Source organism: Corvus kubaryi, unplaced genomic scaffold (genome assembly GCF_017639235.1).
Source record: "Corvus kubaryi isolate FWS band 111438036 unplaced genomic scaffold, C.kubaryi_AGA036_p1.0 split1-37296, whole genome shotgun sequence".
NCBI lineage: Eukaryota > Metazoa > Chordata > Aves > Passeriformes > Corvidae > Corvus > Corvus kubaryi.
Window position 1 is genome coordinate 5,394,031 of NW_024582075.1, and position 23,016 is coordinate 5,417,046.

The 23,016-nt window shown below is 38.9% G+C and overlaps 1 protein-coding gene across 3 annotated transcripts; it reads right to left on the minus strand.

The window, feature by feature from the left end:
- Nucleotides 1-4,090: 4,090 nt before the first annotated feature.
- On the minus strand, nt 4,091-22,798 carry ABHD17B (abhydrolase domain containing 17B, depalmitoylase). Of its 3 annotated transcripts, none has more exons than XM_042012940.1 (4): nt 22,716-22,798; nt 16,492-16,965; nt 6,064-6,243; nt 4,091-5,606 (listed from the first exon to the last, which is right to left on the minus strand). In XM_042012940.1, exons 2-4 carry the CDS (start codon nt 16,956-16,958, stop codon nt 5,387-5,389), a joined length of 867 nt encoding a protein of 288 aa, XP_041868874.1. In that variant the 5' UTR covers nt 16,959-16,965; nt 22,716-22,798; the 3' UTR covers nt 4,091-5,386. The 3 variants fall into 3 exon arrangements, with proteins under 3 accessions (XP_041868874.1, XP_041868875.1, XP_041868876.1); XM_042012941.1 differs by lacking the exon at nt 22,716-22,798 and adding an exon at nt 18,090-18,180; XM_042012942.1 differs by lacking the exon at nt 22,716-22,798 and adding an exon at nt 18,418-18,536 and having other exon boundaries at nt 5,549-5,953.
- Nucleotides 22,799-23,016: the final 218 nt, after the last annotated feature.

Consider the following 23,016-nt stretch of genomic DNA (forward strand, 5'->3'; position numbering starts at 1 on the left):
AGACTTGGCCAAATACAAAATGAAGAAGTAAACTATACATTTAACTAATACCATCTTGAGTAGCAGAAAGGTCTGAAAACTGCAATAACTCATCAGCACTTAGATTTTACCACCCAAATATTTTGTGAATGCATTTCTAATGAATTAAAACATTGCCATCAATGTAAAAAACCAGCACCATCCGGGGAGGCTGTTATAAAACCAGAGACCAGATAGTTCTGTTCCTGTTCTGAGAAGTGTGCAGCACGTACCAAATGGACCTAACAAACTTATTTTAGTAAGTATTTGGGGCAAAATCAGATTACATCATATGTGTCTCCAAATCAGTAATGCTCTCGCAAAGCTGCTGGTGATTTTTATCTGCACACTCCTTGCTCTCCTTAGAATGACTTACAACATTTACATTTAAAGTGTAGACAGTATGACATTTAAAAGCAGATGACTTGGCCAACCAAGCACCTTTGCAATACTTACAGTGCTGGAGAAAGACTTGCAGTGCTATTATGTGTATTGAGCTACTAGATGAGTTATTGATCAAATGACTTGAAATGCTTTTCTAGCTTAAGACTTATTTGGATCTTCAGCATAGTTCAGTTTTAGAATTTTAGTCAATCCACCATCTACCTGATTCCAGTAGAAAACTTCTGGCAAAAACTTTTGTGGCTTTGGAAATTAAAAATGTTCCAGTATGACAGCCTGATTACATTCACATGGATATATCCAATGCTCTAGGAGACAAGGCACAGTACCTACTTGAGGTGCACACAGCTTCTAGCCTAATAGGAAGGTATATTGACTGTCTCATCAATGTCTCATGTCTTCTCTGCAGTGCTCATTGAAGGTTAGAAAGCTGTTTGCCCTCTTTAAGCAAAAAAAAATTTGAAAATTAAGTATTAAAGTAACAACCATTTGTATGATGCCTCCTTTATCAACCCCAAAATCTCTTCTAAGCAACAAGACCATTTTGAGGTTTTCCCATTATTTTGAAATACACTATTAGACTAAGACACCTTACTAGTGCCTCTGGGAAAAAGTTAATGCTGAGACAATTTTTTATGGTTGGCCCTTCCTCACTGGAAGATTAATCTGTTTTTAAGACCATTTCTTTTACATTGGCCTCTTTCTTAAAAGATTTTCCCCATTTTCCTTGCCATTTTACCAGAAGTTTGCTAGGATTTTATTTCCTTTCACAGAAAAAAGACATCTTAACTGAGAAATTAAAAAAAAAAAAAAGGGAAGAAGATTCAGTGTAGAAACTATTATCATCATACAATAGAATTAAAGAGGGAAACATTCTTTCTTTGTATGGCTATTTTACAGTTAATAATCTCACAACTCAAATTGGTTATGAAGTTCCATATGTCAACAGTTCTAAGGTTATGTCATGCAGACATTTCAATCTGGTGGTACTCAAGCTGAAGGGGTTTTCACACTAACTTTTAACAATCAGAGTTATCTGAACTGTTTTAGTGATGGCGAGTAAGCCTGACACACAGTTACTGGCTCATGACAAACTTCCCCACAGTCTTTCATTTTTGTTTTACAAACACTAATCAGATGAAGTAGAACCAATTTTATTATCCAGTTTTATTGAAACAACCCAAAACAACCCTATCTCATAACTTAATAGCAGCTGTGAATGCAACATTTCCATCTTTGACAATGTTTAAGATGCCTTTCAAGTACTACTTCTCTTTTCAGGATAGCATGCTTACACTTTGCTTCTAGCTTTTCAATCTTCCTTTTGTAGTACACTGTAGCAATCTGTGATCTCTGATGACACTGTCTGTGGTACAAAATTTGGTATTAGTCTGCCTCAGCAGCAGTGCATCAAACACTGATGGTTTCAGGACTAAGAGATAAAGGGCTCTTTCAATAGGGGGTATCTTTGTCACTTTCTCTTGTTTAAAAACAAAGCATCAGAAGTAGGCCCACCCCCACACACGGTGCATACAGTTTTATAAGTTTAGCAAATTAGCATAATTGACAAAAATCACCAATTAGGAGTACAAGCGCAGATGCAATTCCCTGGTTCAACCCTCTCTGAATCCTGTTCTCCACCCCTTAGATGGGAACTAAACTTTGTTTATAAAAATGTGTCTTCAAGAGCTGTTTTTTGGCCTAGGTTCCCAGAAAGAACCGAGATAGGATTGGGGCCTTGTAATGTGCTTTGTCTTTCTGCATAAGGAAAAGGTAGGGAAAAGCAGTGGGAAAACTAGCCATGGATACAACAATAGCCTACAGCGCTACAAATATATGTGTAAAAAATAAATAAATAAAAGAAAAAAAAAGGCAAAAATCACTCAGCATCACAGCAGGGTCCCGGACTCCTTTTCTGCAAGGTATTCAACCAGTCAGCCCCCTAATTACACACTATTTTCCTTATTTCTGACTTTAAGATGTTAACAATGCCTACTGTATAGTGAGAAAAATTAGTATCTGTAGGACCTGGAATATTCCATATAAGCAGTACCTTGTTGTCCAGTGTCACCCAATTCAAGGAGCCCAAAAAGAACATGCAATATCTTTCCCAATAAGAGAAGTCTTGAAAAAGAAAGTAAGTTTTAAATCAATCAATAGGAGTAGCTAACTGAACACTAGAATTCTTTGCTGCCAGAAGCAGGCAGTAAAGACAGGGAAGTTTTATGTAGCTGTGAATGTAACAGCAAAACATCTCCTAAACAGACCCCACCTTTAGAAGGTAATTGCATATTTTACATATATGAAGTTGTTTTGAAGCTGATTTGCCAAGGTTTCCAGAACTGAAAGACAGCTTACTGTCAAATACATCTCTTAAAGAAAAAAAAACAAACCAGGAATGACACCACGAGGTTCACAAACTGCTCTTTTCTTTTTCCCTAAAATACAGGCATTGTCTTTTCAATGAATGCTGAATCAACTTTATTTATCAGAAGACAATTGCAGCTATAACATTAAACAACAGCCCATTGTCAATTTCACCAAAACGATGGTATAAGGATAAGACAATCAGGATGTCAAATGTCTTCCTCATCATTGCAACAGCTCAGAGTTGCTTTCTGTCACTAACAAGTTTGCTGCCGTAATACCATCTGCAATACAGGCTAGGCTATGCCTAAAACCCATTTAAATTCCTTCAAGTATACAACTCATCTGAAAAAATACAGGTGTAAAACATAAATCAGCACAAACTGGCAAAAATTACCCATGCATAAATGGCTCAAAAGAGACCAGAATCTGTACTCACCAGCATAATCCAGCACAGCTGCATATACTGAAGACAAAACACTGTTAGTCAGATCTTTTGTTCTGCTTCAACAAAACACAGAAACAAAAGCAGCAAAACTGCTATGGCACCTTTTCTTTTTCAATTACAGGGTGCCATAGTATTCCCTGGCACAATCAGATAGTTCTTGTGATGACAGTTGATCATTTGTCCACAATTTGCAGGCAACAAAACTACAGCCAACCTGTATCACTTAACATTGCACTTCTACACCCTATATTTATGAATTCCTGAAGGGGATTCTCAAAACACGCTTCATTCAACACAAAGAAAGCACTTAAACATGTAATGGTAATGATTTCCATCAAAGATTGTGGCTGGAAGGTATCAAAGCTATGTATCAAATACAATGTAATAAAGCTGAGTTACACACCCGTATCCAAAAGTCTTGGATTAAGATGAAAATCCTTAAGTCTAATGTTGTTTTTCCTGAATATACTCTGAATTTCAAAACTCATTGAAGCATACTTGATCAAAAAGCCAAACAAGAACCTAGATGCTTGAGAATAAATTTCTTTCTACTCAACTCACCAAAGTGCACAAGACAATAAGTCCTTTTAATTTCAAAGAAGGAAATAGTTTATAAGTAGCTTTGCAGCAGAAAGCCTATATGCTAAATGGCAAATTGTAGTAAGGTGAGGCATGGGGTGAGTGGGTGATCAGAACAGTAGCTGCTGATAAAGAAGTGTGCTGGCAATTGGTAACAATGGGCTACTGCTTTAGATGCCAGATTTCCTAAAACACACGAGGAGTTGCTACGTATTTTGATACTGTAAGCAACTGCTGCTAGTTTTTGGAAAACAAAACAAAAGGAAGAACTGCAAGTTTGTGGAATATTGTTTACTGTCAATCAACACATCTTAACCAAAGTTTTCACAATACTCAAAGCTACATTTAAGTATACAATAATCTCAATCACAAAAAACAAGCAGAACAATTAAACTACATAAGGCCTTAGAAGCACAGTGTGTATTGTTGGAATATTATTTTGTTTACAATCAGGCTACATATAATTAAGTTTATTTTTCATAGTTTTATTCACACAAAATGCATTCAAGGGAAAGGCAACTTAAGTTTATTTCACAATGAGTTAATAGAAAAATGTCAATATTCTCTTCTTGCCACTCCTCCCACCACACCCAGGCCTGATTAGTAAAATTTCCATAAAATACTCAAAAACCAATAAACTTTTACACTAAACATCCAAAATTAAGCCTGATCAGACAACTGCAAAGTTCAAACTGTTTATTACAATGTCGGATAAACATCAAGGTTCTTCTTAATGACACATTGCGGCTCTAGACAATCAGTGTTTAAAACTACATGGTTCAAGAAGTCTTCTAGGTTTTAGAAGTCTTACTGGTTTCAAAGAGGTATTTTGTGGCCTCAGTAGCAATCACGTGAATGATACTTGCATTACAATAATAACTTGTGGCATTATTTTGGCAAGATTAGGACTCCTGAGAACGTGAGTGGGTACATTTTATCATCCTGAAAGCTAAGGGACAACATGAGTACAAAATAACTAAAGTTAAACTAAGCAAAAAATAAATGAAAAATATGGGAAAATTTATCTATTTTGCCCCCCTATTCCTATAACAGGGCATTGGTAATTTCCAGTGACTGTTTATTCTTATTACATACATTAGTATTTGCTCAAACTTCATGGCTATTACATTTTTACAGAACTACTGCTTAGAATTTTTTAATTACACCTGTGCAACAGAGTAAGTCACAGTACACTTTGAGGTGTTTAGAAAATATTTATAAACTTGTTTTTGATATGCTAAAGCACTTGGCAACACTTTTACAGCATTTGGTTTTATATAATTAAATTTTCTTACAGTACTCCTTGTGATTTTTTTTCTTCACATCTAAGAAGAAAAAACCTCACACAAAGAAATACGAACTGCCAAGTCTGACTGCATGATCATATAATTCCAGTTTATAATGCTGGCATTAAAACCTTCATTAATTATGTTGACAAATCATTACCTGTACATTTAATGAAGGCAACCAAGATGATTTGAAAACACAACATTCAGGTTTTAAGTTACGTATTTATCAAGGTGTGCAGTTCTGCAGTGAAATGAAAAAAAAAGTGTAAATATACAACGAAAGTTACAAGTTCACCAGTTCCTGTGACACAAACCGTTTTAATCTTTCAAGGTACTGTCCATAGAGTTCCACATCATTATGGCCTGCTCCTTCTACCCACAGTGGTTCTACAGGTCTCTGGCAACGCTCAAATAATGCTAGGCCATGTGAAAAGTCTATTACTTCATCTTCAGTTCCATGGATTATTAAGACAGGAGATGTTATTTTAGAAATTTTGTCAATGCTGTAAGGAAAAGATTGTATCTATGAAAACAATGGCATAGTTCTGAAATACATGACAGCAATTTTCTTCAGTTAAGATCTACTTAGTTTTTCAGTCTTACAAAAATATATTGCAAAAGACTTTGTTCGCCGTTACCCAGACTAACAATTCACTGGAAAGAACTACTTGCTAGAACTAGGGATTTACGTGTTAGATATAGGAAAATGAATTACTTGTTCACAGATATCCACTAAAATGATTGGAGATGCAAAGTGCCTAGAAGGTATATAAAGTTTCATAGACTTCTTCAAATCAAATGTTCCTCTTTGATGTTATCCACTGATTTTTCTCCAACTGTTTTATTAAACCTTTGAAAAAAATTTCAGAGAATTTGCCAGACTACTTGTTTCTCTAGTAGAAAACTTCTGTAATAGAGAAAATGCATGCTAAGTAAAAAAAAAAAAATCCTACAACTTACTTTGGGAATGCATCAAAGCAGTATGTCTTCTTCGTATCAGGAAAAGCTACTCGCATTCCTGAGGTCAGCGGAGAATGAAGAATTACAGCGGCACTTTCATATCTAGCGGCAAGATCCACAGATGGTACTGTGCCTATACTCTGGCCATATATAATCACATTTTCAGGGCGAATTCCATACCTAGAAAATTAAAAATGTTTAAAAAGTGGCACAGAAAGTGAAGCAGACAAAACCTAGAGAGCAAGGCAAAAAAAGCATTTCTGAAGACAAAAATTTTTGGAAGGGTATCAACTATGAAACAGGAGCTGGTAGAAGAATAAGCAAAGCAAGTGTGTTCTATGACATTCCTGACTAAAACATGCAATTATTTACTTTCTATTTGCAGTATTTTTTTTTCTTTATGCCTGAATGATATTGAAATAATGATTCAATTTTTTAAATATGGATTTGTGAATGCAGTGTGACTTCTGTACTTGTTAAAAGTCTTTACTATTAACTCCAGTGGACCTACAGCAGAGAACTGGTTAGTGCCTGGTTATCACCAAATGAAGCATAATCAACCCTGCAAAAATTTGGTCAGCTTTACTCTTCTGTTACCTGATAAAACCTGCAAGCTGGTAACATTTTTTTATAAATTTAGTGAGATTTAAAGCATGCCCGTACTGACAGTGATCAGTATAATACTACTGATCATTCCATGTATTAGCCAAGAAGCTTGTTCTTATTGACCTAATCCATAAGCAAGACGGCCCAACAGGGAATACAGAATTGAAGTTAAAGCCTCCCTCCTAATAAGATGCAATTAACAGGGGTAAACAAAAGAAATATCTAGTTAACACACAAGTCCGTTTAATATATTTTTCGGCATTAGTGTGAATACAAAGAGCAATTGCTACCCAGGTTATACGGGAAAAGCCTCTAAGGAGAATGGTAATGTGGCCAAGAACAGTGCCTGGAACCATGCTGATCCATCGCCCTGTAGTAACCAGGTACCCGTAGCACAGCTCAGATTGCAACAGTGTATCTATACTTGAGAAAGGAAGTATCTTGAATAGGAAGGGATACTACATTGCATTAAAAACAAAACGAAGAAAACCCCATACACAAAAAAACCCAAACCCAACAAAAACTGCCTCCTCCAAAACCCAGCAAACAAACCAACTTCTCCCCATCACCTCCAAAAAAGGCCCCAAACCCCAAAACTAAACCAAAAAACCCAAACCCAAATCATTGTTCTCATACATTACTAAAAACTTATTCAACTTTTTAAGTAAGAGCAGCCTAGCCTAGTGTCACCGTGGAACAGCATGAGGTAAGTTTGATGTGTGCCACTACAACTAGTGTAGGAAAATCAAGTGAAAAATCAAGTGTAGGAAAGTGGACCTGTTACCTTGTCTACAATAAAGGCATGCATCTTTTCTGTCAACACTATATAACAACACCCAAACTCAAGAAGAAGTTATCAAATTAGTATATTTTGCATACCTCCAATAAAGTCAGGGGAGCAGAAGTAATGAAAGATTCTCCAGTATCTTATAAACATGGGTAAATAACTGAATAGTAACTGTATGGGTAACCAAACACTAAAATCTGTAAAGTCTAAAAGACTCAAAATCAGGAACGATAGGAAAAAAGGTATTTCATGTGTACCAAGACATTTGAATTATCAACAAAAAAAATACCTTCCCCCCAAATCCACAAGTACTTCTTAATAAGCCAGAAAAAACATCCCCTAAGTTGCATCAGTATATAATAAACAGTTAATAAAAAATACGTATACAGGATGATTTCAAGATTGTAATATTACTTAAATGTTACATATCAGTAGCAGAACTCATTAGGCACACCAACAGCTTGATAAATTGGGTTTAAAGCCCACTGTTCACATCTAACATTGGCTACTTCATTCATCTGTTTATTTAAATTGGGTTCTGATAGAGTGAAATGTAAAAGCTTTTAAAGCTATTAGCACAGAGACAGTCTCTGTCTGACACAGGAGTCTTGCTACATCATGACTACTTAATTACTACCAGTGTTTCCTAGGAAGAGTTTCTAGTCATAATCAGATCATGATCAAATTAAGACTTCTAAAGCACTAAGTCTTGATCATCAGCCTGGAACTACTAGCAGGCCATCCACCTCACAACAGTTCTCAAAGAATAAGCAATTTCAAGCATTAACAAGATTTTCTCAAAATTCCAACACAAAAATACAATAAATTAAAGCTTTGAAACAAAAACCAAATCAAAGGTCTTTGCTATTTCTGCATCTCTTCTGAAACACCTGAGAACAGCTTAGCACCTATCCTTTTACAATTAATCTCCCAATTCACATCACGTTTGTCCATTCTGAAAGTATAGCATGGCTTTCTCTCCTTCCCACATAATCTGAACAAAACTTGCATTAATACCTGACACTTTGCATAACTAGTATGGCATGCGGTTTGCACAGCATATTATGATATAAGTTTTCAAATAATAAATCTTGCCAATTATGACACTTGCATTTCCTTGGATGTTGAGTTCTGTACGATACAGGCCATTGAACAGGAATTTAAAGAACAACTTAAAATGTACATTTGGGAACATATATTCTTCTCTTTCTCATTATTCTTTCCCCTATTTTTGTTCAAATTCTTTCACCTTAAACATAGATAAATGATGGCTACAAAAAAATAAGCCAAGTAAAGCATTTATGATATCTGGATTAAAGTAATCCTTTCTCCATCACAGTCAAGTAGATTGCCTCACAGTGCCTGCCTGAAACTACATGTTTTGCAATCTGTAAATTAAAATAATGAGGTCAATAACCAGAAGTGGTGCTTCAAAGTAGACTTCTGAATATTCTGGCTTGAAGAAAAAGAAACCTAAATAATCAAACCCCTGCCTCCCAAATAACAAACTCCAAGAAGCTTGGAAAAGAGAGATCAACACCTGCTGTTTCCAGTCTTCCCTCTTCTCTTGAACAGGTGCAGCAGACAGGCACCCACCAAAGCAGCTCTCTCACTCTGCTCCACAGCTGTACAGAAAATTTAATGAAGGGCTCATGGGTTGAGACAAGGACTGGGAGAGATCCCTCATCAAATACCATCATGGGCAAAACCAGCCAGAAATAGAGATATTAAGTAAACCTATTACTAACAAAATCAGAGCAGGATAATTAGAAGTAAAAACAGACCTTAAAAACACCCTCCTTCCACCCCTCTCCTTCCCAGCTCTACTGCCTACCCCAGCAGCACAGGGAGACAGGGAATGGGGGTTATGGTCAGTTCATCACTTTCCTCTCGCTGCTCAGGGTGAGGAGTCCTTCCCCTGCTCATCATGGGGTCTCTCTCATGCAAGACAGCTCTCCATGAAGTTCTCTGATGCGAGTCCATCCACAGGCAACAGTCCCCCTCAAACTGCTGCAACATGGGTCACCATTCCACAGGGTGCAGTCTTTCAAGGACAGGCTGCTCCAGTGTGGGCTCCTCTCTCCATGGGTCTCCCATGGAATCACAGCCTCCCTTCAGACATCCATTGCTCTGGTGTGGGGCTCCTTCCTGGGCTGTGGGTGGATTTCTGCATCCCCATGGATCTCCAAGGGCTGCAGGGGCACAGCTGCCTCACCATGGTCTGCAGGGGAATCTCAGCTCCAATGCCTGGAGCATCTCTTCCCCCTCCTTCTCCGATGACCCTGGTGTCTGGAGGGCTGTTCCCATCACACGTTCTCACTTTACTCTTCTCTGGCTGAAATTAGAACTGTGCAATGATTGGTTTTTTTCCTCTTCTTCTTAAATATGTTATCCCAGAGGCACTGCCAACATTTCTGATTGGCCCAGCCTTGGCCAGCAGCATATTCATCTTTGGAACTGACACAAACTGGCTCTGCCAGACATGGAGGGAGCCTGTGGCAGCTTCTCACAGAAGGCAGCCCCCCTGCTACCAAAGCTTGGCCATACAAGCCCAATACAACAGGCTCCTGAAATGTTTGGGAAAAAGAAAGAGCCCAACTATCCCTCTGTCACTATCTCTCAGAAGTATCACTTTACAATCTAAACCAGCAAAACTATTGTAAAGGTAACTGTTGTTAAGTTCCTACTCATAAAATTTGTCTATTCCTTTTGCTACTCATAAATGCCTGTTAAACTCCACAAAATTTTGTATCAAATTATCTGTTGACTACATACCTGTCTCCCAAAGGAGGAGTGTCAGATCAAGAGAAAAAGTGGACATTGTTCTCTTAATCATTGTTCTCTTAATCAGTGCCTCGTAAGTACAGGCCATTCTGAGGAAGGGGAACATGACATTTACAGAGCCATACACTTCAAGTAGTTCCTCTGGTTACAAGAGGTCAAAGACATGCAAAAACTGTCACTATCTTTGAAAGCTCATTATGTTGATAATAGAATTAATGTAAACACTGTTGTCTACTCAAGCAATCTTAGATAACTTGTGTCATCATAGACAGACCTTCAGTGTGGGTGCGATGGTAATGGAGGGTGTTTTTATGTTTGGGGATTTTTTTTAAGCCATAATCACCAAAAAGGACCTTCAAACAAAACCTTAAAAGTAGGTATGCATAGATGTACCTTCTCAGAGAAAGCACTGTTACCTGGGGACAAGCTATTCTGGGCAGAATCTGGTACAAAACCAGATAACTGGTACAAAACCAAAAATATTGTCTGCAGTTTAAAGGCTGGCTGAAACATCTTTCTCTTTCCCAAAACAATTGAGATTTCATTCCTTTCAACACCCGATTTCATCCTTTATGTTCACACACTTAAAGGCTAGCTGTCTGGAAATCAGATGGAATTTAAAGAGCAGTTGTGACATAGAACCTGTGTTCACATAAGCTTTCTGACATGCTCACAGAGTATCTGCGCACCCCGAATTTCTGCCTCATCACCATGCTAAAGGCACAGGCTGATGTTACTGCAAACCTAAGCTATTGGCAAACAGAAAAGAACCACTTTCCTATTTGCAGCTCCAGCAATGAGTTCCCCCTCATTAGTTGAAGAAACTCAACAGTTAGTTGAAGAAACTAAATAAATCTTGTCTGGAAGTAGCGGTGCAACTACTTTCATGCTCCTTTTTGCTGTCTGTCTTCAGGGACAGGCAAGAAACAGCATGCCACTGGTGGGCTGAGGAAGGAGCCAATAAGTTGTAACTGTCCCATCAGACCACTGCCTGGAACCAGGGCCCAAGCTAAAACTAATGAAGCCAGTATCCCTTTCTGTGGCCCTACATATGCTGACCAGATATAGATGGTTTCCTGTAAAAGAGGCAACCCTAAACACTCCTGGCCTAATCTTTTCAGCTTCTGGTAGGAAAAGAACTGCTAAACAGCTAAACTGCTAAATATTCTTTTTTTCCCTTTGTGATGAACTTCATGTGATTTAGCAGAAACTCTTTCACCATTTCCTTGATATTTCTTTGTTACAAGACCTTTTCTGCACTTTACTAAACACTTACCTTAGTGGTGGTCCACCTTTTCTCTGACCCTCCACTTTCTTTTTTTTCTCTTCATGGCATTGTAGAACAGTTTGGGTTGGAACGTGATATAGACCAGATCCCTGACATAAGGAGGTAATATTTCACTGAATCAAGTTGCTCAAAGTGCTGTCTGACCTTTCCTTGAACACTTTAATTGGATATACTTCACTTATTTTGGATATTCACCTTATTTTATATTTTCACTGGATATATATCACATTACCATGAAGTGCAATATGCAAACTGCAAAATGCATGTCTGGCTGTAACAAGGTAGGTAGAGTTTTATTGTTTCTTTGGTTTTTTTCTTCGTTTTTTTTTTTCTTTAACTCCAGTTACCTTTAAGAAACAAATACCAGCAGAAATTACCATGCTACACTGTCCAGCTTTTAAAAAATACCTGCCATTTTGATCTGGATATACATAGGGGAGAAAGAAAATAATTTATTTTTTACTTCTGAACTATGGCTCTTAATCTAGAGGATTTGATTTACGATAATGAAATAAAGTATTGATAAAATCAACCTTAAAAGGGTACATTTTCCATAGTAGCTTTTCAAGCTTACAGAAATAAAGAGCTGCTAGATACTCCACAGAAGCTACGGTTTGCGAAGCTATTGCAACATACATTTAGAAAACCAACACAGGACTTGGGGCACATGAAACAAGGGGGAACATCCTGAGGGAATTTTCAGTGCACATTCAGAATCTTTTGTCATCATGGACATAACACATGAAATTACAGCTGCAAGTTGCAGAACATGAAAGGCATGAACATTATTCACACCTTAACTACCAATATTCCAGGCCATGAAAAAAATTTAGGAGCATACAGCTCTTCCTCAACTGATATGCACATTCTCCTTCTTGTGTATACAATATTTTACAGGGGGAGAAGAAAAAAGGAACTATGTTTTATGAGAGGCAAGCCCATTGCTCACACAGTAATCAACAAACTGCACCTTCTCTGCCTCTCTCATGACAGTTTGGCCTTTTCTAAACTTTAAAATGCTACCAATACACTTGTTCTATTGTCAAGATTTTTCTTCCATGATAATTGAGCTACTTTTCCCTAATTCAAATAAAACCTCCAGTTCTCTCCAAATGTACGAAGTTAGGGTACCTCAACTTCTAGTTGAGCCTCCCCACCCACTTCTGAATGAAAAAAAGTAATTTGTGAATTGTCAAATGAACACTTTTGGCCAACATCCAAACAGATTCAATAGTATTCCTATACCTGGCTGTTCAAATTATGGACATTCTGTCCACTGTGACACATCATCTGATGGTGAGATTTACCCTCCAATTTTTCAATTACTATACAGTCCATGATAACCAACAATGAAAGGGCTGTTTGGCTTCTTACAGGTAAATCTGGTCATGAGGCAATTCCGGCAAGTCTTCAGAGGTTTCTGAATGAGCGCCACTTGCCCTGCATTTGCCTGGGGCTGGTTAAACCTTTCCACCCTTGCTAGGGTGTCATCAAAGGCCTTCAGAGACCAGAACAGCAGAAAATAGGCGTACCCCAAAATGACTCCTGGTATTTCAACACTTGGTAGCTATGACAATCAGAAAAAGAATGTCCTCACTTGCAGCTTTTATGCACATGAATATGCAATAATGTACGACTTTTCCAAACCTGATGAAGGTAGTGAATCACACTACCTTCTTTCATGGCCATCATCCACACACGTAGTAGCTACTGCTTCCTATTAAAATACTCAAAGGTGGTAACAATAGGGACACAACTCAGCATCTACATCTGCTGTTTACCTGTTCTGATCAGCTGCCAAACTAGCTTTCCGTATTTACTTACATGAGTGTTAACATTCACAGCAAAATCCCATCATCACCCTCAGTATGAGTTCCAGACTATTTCACTCCAGGTGTCCAGTCTCCACTGGACAGCTGTGCTGATTTACTCATAAGTGAGTATGTGGATTGTCTTTCCAAGACACAAAACCTAAGATTCTAGCAAGTCTTCACCACAAGTGGTTTTGTTGACTGTACAATTAAGTCCGCATCAGCATTTCAATTACCCCAGAAACACCATTTAAGTGCTGGGTTCTACGATTCCATTTTTCAGAACACGGAATGCAGGAAGCTATGGGAAACTGATCAGTCTCCAAAGGTAACTTCTCCATTCTTTTCTTCATCACATCACAAATTGTGAGGCACAGTTTAAAAGTCTAGGGTCCCTTTCTCATCTCATCAACAAGAATTTCCAAGGAGTTATAGCTATACTCACATTTATCCTACAAACAATCCATTGAATTAATTTGTTTTTGCAGAATTAGTTATAAATGTTAAAGATGGTGCCAGTACAAAACTGACAGAACAGTTTATGCTATGAAAGTGAATCAAGGCTGCAGCAAAAGCTCAAAGGCTCTGTTCTGGTCCACGTATGTATTTTAACACAGCTGAGCACTGTCTCAGGGCTCAAGAGAATACCATGGCTGGATAACCAAACTGTGAGCCAGTATATCCAGTCACGAACTTCTCCCTGATACATCCAGCACTCAGATACAAGGATGAGACCAGGTCTGTCAGTTGGAAAGCTGTTCTAAGTACTACAAGTGCAACTAGTAACATGAACCTCTTTTTCAGAAGCAGACCAAACCCAGTTCATGTGTGAAATTCACAAGTTGGGCAGACCAATGCAAATTTTATACACTCTACAGAATTTCCTGATTTCTATAGGAAGTGAAGTAATTAAAAAAAAGGCAGACAAAAAAAGTGACTGAGGTGAGATCATTCTTGAACATAAGAATATCTTCTAAGATATATTTAGATGTCCCCCCAACAATGTCTGCTCGCAAAAGAGCACACTTAGATGGGACATTACAACCATAAAATAGTTTGGGTTGAAAGGGACCTTTAAAGACCTGGTAATTCCACCTTCCCTGCTAAGGGCAGGGATACCTTCTACTAGGACTATTTGCTGAAAGCTCCATTCAACCTGGCCTTGGAACACTTCCGGGGATGAAGAAGTTGCCCACAATTTCTCTGGGCAACCTGTTCTTCTCCTGGCAACTTCTCTGGGCAGCACTGCTCCAGTGCCTCATTGCCATCACAGGAAAAGAATTTCTTTCTTATATCTAATCTCAATCTACTCTCTTTCAGTTTAAAGCCATTAGCCCGTGTCTTATCAATTATGAACAATCTTATTTGTTTAGAGAAAGTACACTTCATTTCTTAAGAATCAAGGTGAGAATTCAAACTGAAATCACATTTCCTTGTAGGTTTTCTATTCAGACATTCATTATGAGAAAGAAGAGACAATAATTACAACTTAGTTTATAAAACAGAGCCTGTAAACTGACAAAGTATTATGTTTCACCATCTAGTTCTCTTCCATTTTCTGTTACATTTAAATAACTCAGACTGTCTTCCACATTGTTCCCAAACCACATCATGCTTTTGGTCAATGTTACTGGGTATTCCACTGAGTAGCTAACTTCCAGATCACCTACCAGCTGCAAACCAGCTAAGAGTGCACCTGTTGCAGCTCTTGGCTTATGAACAGTCATATCTCAACTTTCCACTGTAATAAAAATAAACACTGAAAAGCTAAGCTAACAACATAGTAGGCATGTTTTTCAATAGATGAGGCCGAAAACCTCAACCACAGGTTGGTTCATTCAACCCTGTGGTTGAATAAGGTTTATGATAACAAGCTTTTCCCCTATTTAATACATGGATAAAATATGCTTCTTTGAAAAGAAGTATCATACTGCTGTTGCAATGTAAAAGGAATGCAAGGTTATGTGTATTTAAAACACTGAAAAGTGATAATCTGCTCATTAATACTAAATTGATGAAGTTCTAAACTCACTGTGACAACTACCAGGATCCAGGATTTAGAGTCCACATGTCCCTGATACCATAATTATTAAACAGGATGCTCAAGTTGCAACAACCAAGCCATAACAACATGCTTCAGGTTTTTACAACCTTTTGGTGTAAAATACACAGTGTGTTGGGATTTTTCTGGCAAGCAGTTATGATTGCATACTATTTAAAATTTTTTTTTTTTGTAGTTTGGGTATTTGCAACACAAGAATATTGATCTAAATGGAACAAATTACTGTGAAAATGCTCTCAAATTAGAGAAACTGCACTTATTTGGTGCAGGATTCTATAGGATTCTCACCTGCGTCAGTGAATGCATTCACAGTCTTTCATCTTGCTATTTTATCTCCCACAAAACCAGAGGCTTAGAACACCAAAATTGCTGAAATAACATCCTTCCATTTGCATTTTTTTCTTGCTCATTTTTATTCTGCTTGAGTTAACATCACTGCTCCAAATTCCTCTGGTTTTGTTCCCACAATGACATATTTACAGAGATCCATTACAACCTCTCCCACACATTATATTTTGTGAAGATAGCTTTCTATATAAAGCAAAAAGATGTTTCTGTCTTTGGAAATGCTGTAGCTGCTAGCTGGAATTCTGAAACAATGGTGATTTCAACACCATACAGAAATAGTCTCACCAAGTTTTCTCGTACCAGCTTTTACTCTGCCCCTCCCTACAAAAAAAGTAGGTGATGGAAATTATCTGAAGAAACAACCTTCATTTTCTCATATGCACATCACAACAATGTTACACAATCAGTTACTGGGGTATCAATTATTATAGATTTTTCCCACCTTTTGAATTTTTGCAGCTGAGAAGATTCCAAACTATGACAATAAGGATGATCCTCTAATCATTCAAGATCAAATCACAGCTTATTAAATTTAATTCCATTTCAATTTTTCCAGTATATAAGTACTATACACTGATCCTGCTTAATACTGACAATGCCTTCAGCACAAGGCACCACCAGTCAGCTTGGATATGAATCCACTAATTCTAAAACACAGCACTGCTGTTTCAACTACTCTTGCACATGAAGTAAACCATTTGACAAGCATGCTGTAGAAGAAAAATGGCAACTAATGTCTTACCTTGTTCTAAGAGCCACCCAAGCAGCATCAATGTCAGCATACAGGTTCTTCTCTGTTGGCTTTCCAGAACTTGCACCATACCCAGAATAATCATATGAGAATATGTTGCAATTAACCCGTGAACCCAGTCCTATATAAAAGCTGCTCATCTGACCCAGGTCAACAGCATTTCCATGTGAGAAGAGCAAAGTATACTTGGCATTAGGTGAGCAGCGCACAAACATACAGGCAATCCTGTTGCCTTTACTTGTTCTAGTCATGAAGCACTCAATGGCATCTTTTTCTCTAGAAGAGTATTGCCAGTCCGCTCGCTCTGAGAGATGTAAAGTCCAGCGACTACCACTCTCATCACACATCAGTGTGTACGTGGGATCAGGAGGTAAGAATGCCAGCTTGGAGGCAATTTTCCCTGGGCATGGTGGACAACAGAACAGGCAACACAGTTCACTAAAGGAAAGATTATTCATCTTCTGTCTGAAACAGGAAGAGAGAATGGTATCAGTTTCCTGGTACAATCTGGGTTAAAAAACCCCAACTTAATAAAAAAATGTAAACATAACATCTCTGGAAAATAATACATAATTTTTGAACGTTTAACAAAATAAAGACTTAAATACATATATGCATATTTTCATATAATATCTAGTTTGGTATTATTAGTTACTTCACAATGAGTATATTATTAAAGAGGAGTTATAACACCGAAGTCCTGACTGATGTGAAAAGTAAAATATGATTACCCAGGGAAACAACAAGCATGAGTTTTGGAATTTCTTTGGAGGAAATTAACTTCCTCATCTTAAGATATTAAGGAAAGCGTTCTTCCCATTGACAAATACATATGTTATAAAGAATAATTAAAATATGTTGCAGAGTTGCAGTATCCTAAGGCTATGCAGATTTCTGCAGCTAAAAATCACTACAGCATTTCCTAAATACAGAGGTATGGGCCTGCAATCATGAGGTACGGGCCCCTGCAAGTACTATGAGAACTATGAAAGGTGTGTGAAGATCAAAACTTAAAAGACAAAACAAGATGATGCTTCTGGCTGAGCAAACACTGCAGAGCTTTGGTACCCTAAAATGTAGCCATAACCTTATCTTTACTTCTCATAACTTGCTGATATAAATGTTTCCAAAACCTCCAAGAAATTCTTAGCTGTATTGCACATAGGAATTGGGATTGTAGTAATGACAAAACTGGGGGTTTTTTTCACGCTTTGAGAAACACATCCCAAACTAAATGCTCTATCACAGATATTTGTTAAAGCAATATAATCTATAGTACCAATTCAAAGCATTGGTTTTAACAGTGGGGGAGGAGGAAAAAAAAGTAAGCACACCTACACCTAAAGCAAGCTAGGTAAAGACACAATTGCCTTTAAAGCAGATACTGTGTTCTCTTAATTTAGAGCAGGGAGAAGGGATCGGGGGAAAAATCCTTTGTCGCAGCAATACTTTTTCTCAGAGATAAGAAGAGCAGCAAAATTTGACAAGTACCATGCTGGAAACCAGCACACCAAAGATAGGCATTTACACTACTTTCCTTGTGTTAAGGCATCTGACATTTCATCTTAACTTAAACAACTTTTTCATACCAAATCTATCTGCAGGTCTCAAGTTCATCTCCTGACAGTTCCCTGTGAATATAAACCCTTTCACGGTTCCACATACGGGCTTCGACTCAAGCTACAAAAAAAGCAGATTTCAGTTGTCTACAGTACCATGCTGTTCCAGAAGTATTTGGGTCATCCAACAACAAAATCTTACTGCTAACTATTATGATACCTAACAATATTTAGACATTTGAAATTTTGTCCTTAAATATGTACAGAAGCATAGTTTTAATGTGTAAATTTCTTTTTAAAAAAGCTTCAAGGGCACTGCTGCCCTTGAACACTTTAACATATATCATAGAACAATTACCTGTATTTTGGATGTGTGAATGGTCTGTTCCTGGTGGTACAGTATGAATGCATACTGCATAGAATGTTACATGGAGCATGCTTTTAGAACAGCAAAAACAGGCACAGTGAGACAGTCTGACAAACAGCATGAGCATTCTTGGAATACTACAAAAAAAAAAAAAAAAAGGGTACAAAAAAAGGGCTGCAACAGCTAAGAGTTTTCACCCGAGGTCTCTAGTTTTCTTCAAAACAGAGGGAAACCACAGATGCTTAGAAATGGGATATCAACACTACCAGTTTGTAGGAAAGGGCAGGAAGTACTGATCAGCTCCCATAAAAAGGTAGATAGGCTCTTAAAGAAGGTCCTGAACTAAAGACCATATTCCTGCCAGTTGAAATAACAATAATCTTGTGTATTGGGACAATTAGTCACTCAAATTTGGAATAGCTCATCCCTGTCAGATGAGTTTATGTGAACATTAAGTTTCATTTAGACCCATAAGTCAGGAAAAGTGGAAGGAGTCTATGAAGGAAGTCTGTGTATTAGCAAAAGGTTTGGCCTGTCTTAAGCATAGTAAAAATGATATTGTTTTTGGGAGCAGGGGGATGTTTGTTCCCTCTTTACCTCTCTTATAGTTATGAGCACCAAAGAAGCAGCTTCTTTCACCTCTACTTAGTAAGTTCATGTTCACAGTCCAACAAAGCTCCTGTGATTCTCCATCCTTTTTTTCCCAGTACTTATGACCCAATACTCAAAACCACTTATATTTCTATCAGAAACTATTAAATGGATCTGTTCCAAGTGAGTTTTCCCACCTTTTCAGAAATGCTGAAGGCAAAGTTAGATAGTATACTTTCTTCTAAGGTGGGGTTAATCAGTTTTTTGTGAAAAATTTAAAAGAACATGTACCTCCAAAAGTGAGATATAAATAGTTAGTTCTGCCCAGGAACAGCAGATTGTACTCTATACCAGCATAAAACAATAGCTACAGAATTTCGTATTTCTTCCCAATCCACTTGTCAGAAAGAATTAGAACAGGAATTTACATTATCTGTAAGTATAAACAGCCCAGCAACACTACAAATATGATCTCACTCAAATTTGCTATTTGTCAAAGTAATTTCAGAAGAAATTGGAAGCTGGCCTGTGGGATTCATGCATAGGGCAGTACTGTAGTAAACCACAGTGAATCAGCTGATGTGGTGGTACTGTCCCCCAAGATAGCTTAAATGTGCTAAAAATGGGTTGTCACCAGATACAGCAAACGACATGCTAAGGACCACACATGAAGTGTTACTTCTCTCCTGTGCTAGACTAATGCAGGCTTTATATATTGATCTTTTAATGCAATGGAAAATATGCCTGCTGAAACTAAAGATTCTGATTCTGGAGTCATTCTCCAACTAAATCATAGACAGCAACAACTTTTTCCTTTAAAACAAATACATGCTACTTTCTTCACTCAGAAGACCCAAGAAAAACAGCGGGTCACTAACTGAGCCAATTTCACACAAAACTCCTACTGAACTTCCACAGGAGAATAGTTCCAACTAAATGCAAACAACGTTTCTATTATGCTGGAATGGTTTGTCATTCACTGTGATGGATTGTATTCACATGAGTGTGTGAATAGGCTGGATGTGTGCTTTATCTGGATTCTTAGTGAAGCTGAGGCAAAACCAACTCTGACCACAGATTACCTTAAGCATATGGCTCCACAAGTACAGATGAGTAACTTTAATGGGACTCATTTGACTAAGACATTTTGTGAATACCTAAGGTATAGTCTAACACCTTCTGAGCACATATGATGTAAATCTCTGTGCTCATTACAGCATCATCACATTCTGAGATCAACAAATCCCAACAACACAACTATCTCACCTTCTAATTAACATTTCAGTAGTAATAAAAATGCCAGCGCTGTTCTGCAAACACAGTTCCTACAGCTGGTAAAAGATACTAACAACGAAAAGAATACAATAAAGAAATATACATCCCCTTTAAAATTATACTGCACTTTCCATAGTAATTAAGTATGAAAATTCTGTGGAAGAAACTGCACAAAACTCTACTATTGCAGAAATAGAGGCTAAGAAATACAACAGACTCAAGCTGTATCACTTACCCCTTCTGGGATAGCTTTAAAAAGGAAGGCCTGAGCATTTTATCAATTTTATCTCTTTAACACTCTTATGAATAAAGACCTAACATACAAAACTACAAATGTAAAACTGCCCACAGGCAGAGATTTAAATTCATTATTTGGCAATTAGCCTTCTCATAAAGGCTGACAGAAGGGGGAAAATGTCTATTCAATCTTAGAGCACACCTCAAGTATTTATCTTGTGATTCCTAGGATAACACAAATGTAGTTTTTTCATATAAGCAATTATTCCTGTCCTCCTATCTCTGTATATCATAACAAGAAAGTGGAACCTATTACTCACATCTTTAAGTACTTCACTATGTATTAGTCTCAAAAGCAGCCCAACCCTTGTGAACACTTATCTAGAAATCTTGTATTTACATTAAATATAAATTATTCTAATTGTATATTTAAATTAAATTGCCTATTTTGTATAAACTATTCACAAGAACAAAGTCAAACCCATAAATATAGCTGCTGGTTTGGAACTTTAAGTGTTGTTCAAACCATAGTGGGCAAGATATTAAAATTGTTCAGGTTTTTTTGTTTGGGTGCTGTTTGTGTGTATTTTGGTTGTGGGTCTGTTGTTTGATTGGGTTTTTTTTCCATCTTTACTGTTCATTATATACTACTGAAACAAGAAATTCTAAAGCATTTTCCCTTCCCTTTCATTGAACACAATACAATGAAAACTTGAGTTCAATCCACTATTGAAGTACTCATATTTATTTCAACACCTGTGTTATATTAAAAATAGAACAGAAGGATATGAACATCTCTTAACTAGTACAGCTAAAGCAACAAAAGGTTTAGTGAAAAAAAGTATCAGTATCTCATTAAGTATCACATAAAAGGATTATGAAAATAATAAGAAAGAATACACACTAAGTCCAGAAAACAACACAAAGGAAGTCTATCCAATTATGAAAAAACCTATACCAAGAAATACTGTGAAATAACTATTCAAGGTAGTTTTCAAAGAACAAAGCATGCTACATGAAAACAGAGGAGTCTGATGGAACCAAAACTACACTTTGGTTAATTCGATTCTAAACAAATAAACACTGCTGCTAGTCTCATAAATTCTAGCTATCTAAACTTACATAGAGAGATATTATTTGTCCTCTGCTGGTTACTTTGTATATATCAAAACCTAATGTCACAGCTGAAAAAAGAAAGGGAATACAGGAAACACTAGCTGAAAAATCCAGACATGCCTTATCACCTGAAGAACAAACTAAACCCCTAAATGTTCCAGATAGACAACTGCAGGATTAAGTCGATTACATAATGCCTTGCATGCTTCAAGCAAGACAGTGATCCCAGGACCTGCTCTGCTAAAACCATTCGCCGGTGACCGGCGCGGAAGCCCCGCTGTGTTTCGGCTGCCCCAGCCCGGTGTCCCAGCGCGCAGGTCGGCCGGCCACCAGCACCGAGCTCCGCCCTCAACACCGCTCTGCGTTCAGGCGGTTCTGATTTCCGCAGTCATGAACTTTCCTAGTTAATTACTGACCAAGTACTTTAGATTTTTATATTAATACCTGAGAACAATGTTGAGACCAGCGTCACTCCCACCCTCAAACAGCAGAAGGTGAAGGAATACATTTAACCAGACTGGCGGGAACTAAATTAACTCCTCAGGTGTCTGAGTCTGAAAAGGGCTTCGCCGAAGTCCACAGCAGTGACTCAAAGGCACTGCTTAGAGCCGCGAAAAGCCAGACTTTAACAGCCGTGTTACAAGTCAGGGGGCCCGTTTCCAACAACGGAGTCCAGGGCAAGACCACGGAGACGGGAGCGCCGGGACAGATCGCCCACAGCACCGGGGCACCGCGAGGCAGGCGACACCCGCGGAGACCCCCGACCCCAGCGACACAGGGACACGGGCGGGAGGGTAGCCGGGGCCGGCAGCTTCCCGCCCGGTTCGTGCTGGACACGGAAGTCCCTCCGCCCGCCTCTCCGAGGAAAAGCCGGTGGCTGCCGCGGGCCTTTCCGCTCGCCCCAGGGGCCGCCACACGCCCGCGCCAGGCGGCGCGGACGGGCCGCGGGTCCGAGCCGGGGAAGAGACACGGACGGACCTGCGAGGAGAAAACAACTCGCCCACACATCACGGCAGCGGGTCACTCGCACACCGCCCATCCCCGCAAAGCCGGAGGAGGACAGCTCCTACCTGCACCTGGCGCTCCGCTCGGCGGCCCCGCGCTCTGCCGACTGCCGGGCCAGCGGCGTGTGGGGGCGCCGGCTGTGCTGAGTAACGGCGCGGCGGGAGGCGGCGGGAGGCGGCCGTCAGCGCCCCGGCTCCGGCCGGAGAACGCGCGGCCCTGGCAGCGCTGATCCCGCCCCGCGCAGCCTCGGGAACCGCGCCGGCCCCGCCTCGCCTTTAGACTGCACCGGCGCGGCGGCTGACGGGGAGGCCGGGGGGGCCGGGGGGCCGGGGCGGCCGGGGCGGGGCCCCGCGGGCCGGAGCGCCA

Bases quoted from the DNA above. Each gene is read 5' to 3' on its own strand.
- ABHD17B (XM_042012940.1), bottom strand. From the start codon at position 16,958: ATGAATAATCTTTCCTTTAGTGAACTGTGTTGCCTGTTCTGTTGTCCA. The intron at 6,244-16,491 runs GTAAGACATTAG...TTAATTTTCTAG, and splicing joins TGGGTGGCTCTTAGAACAAG to GTATGGAATTCGCCCTGAAA. The intron at 5,607-6,063 runs GTAAGTTGTAGG...TTTTCCTTACAG, and splicing joins TGCTTTGATGCATTCCCAAA to CATTGACAAAATTTCTAAAA.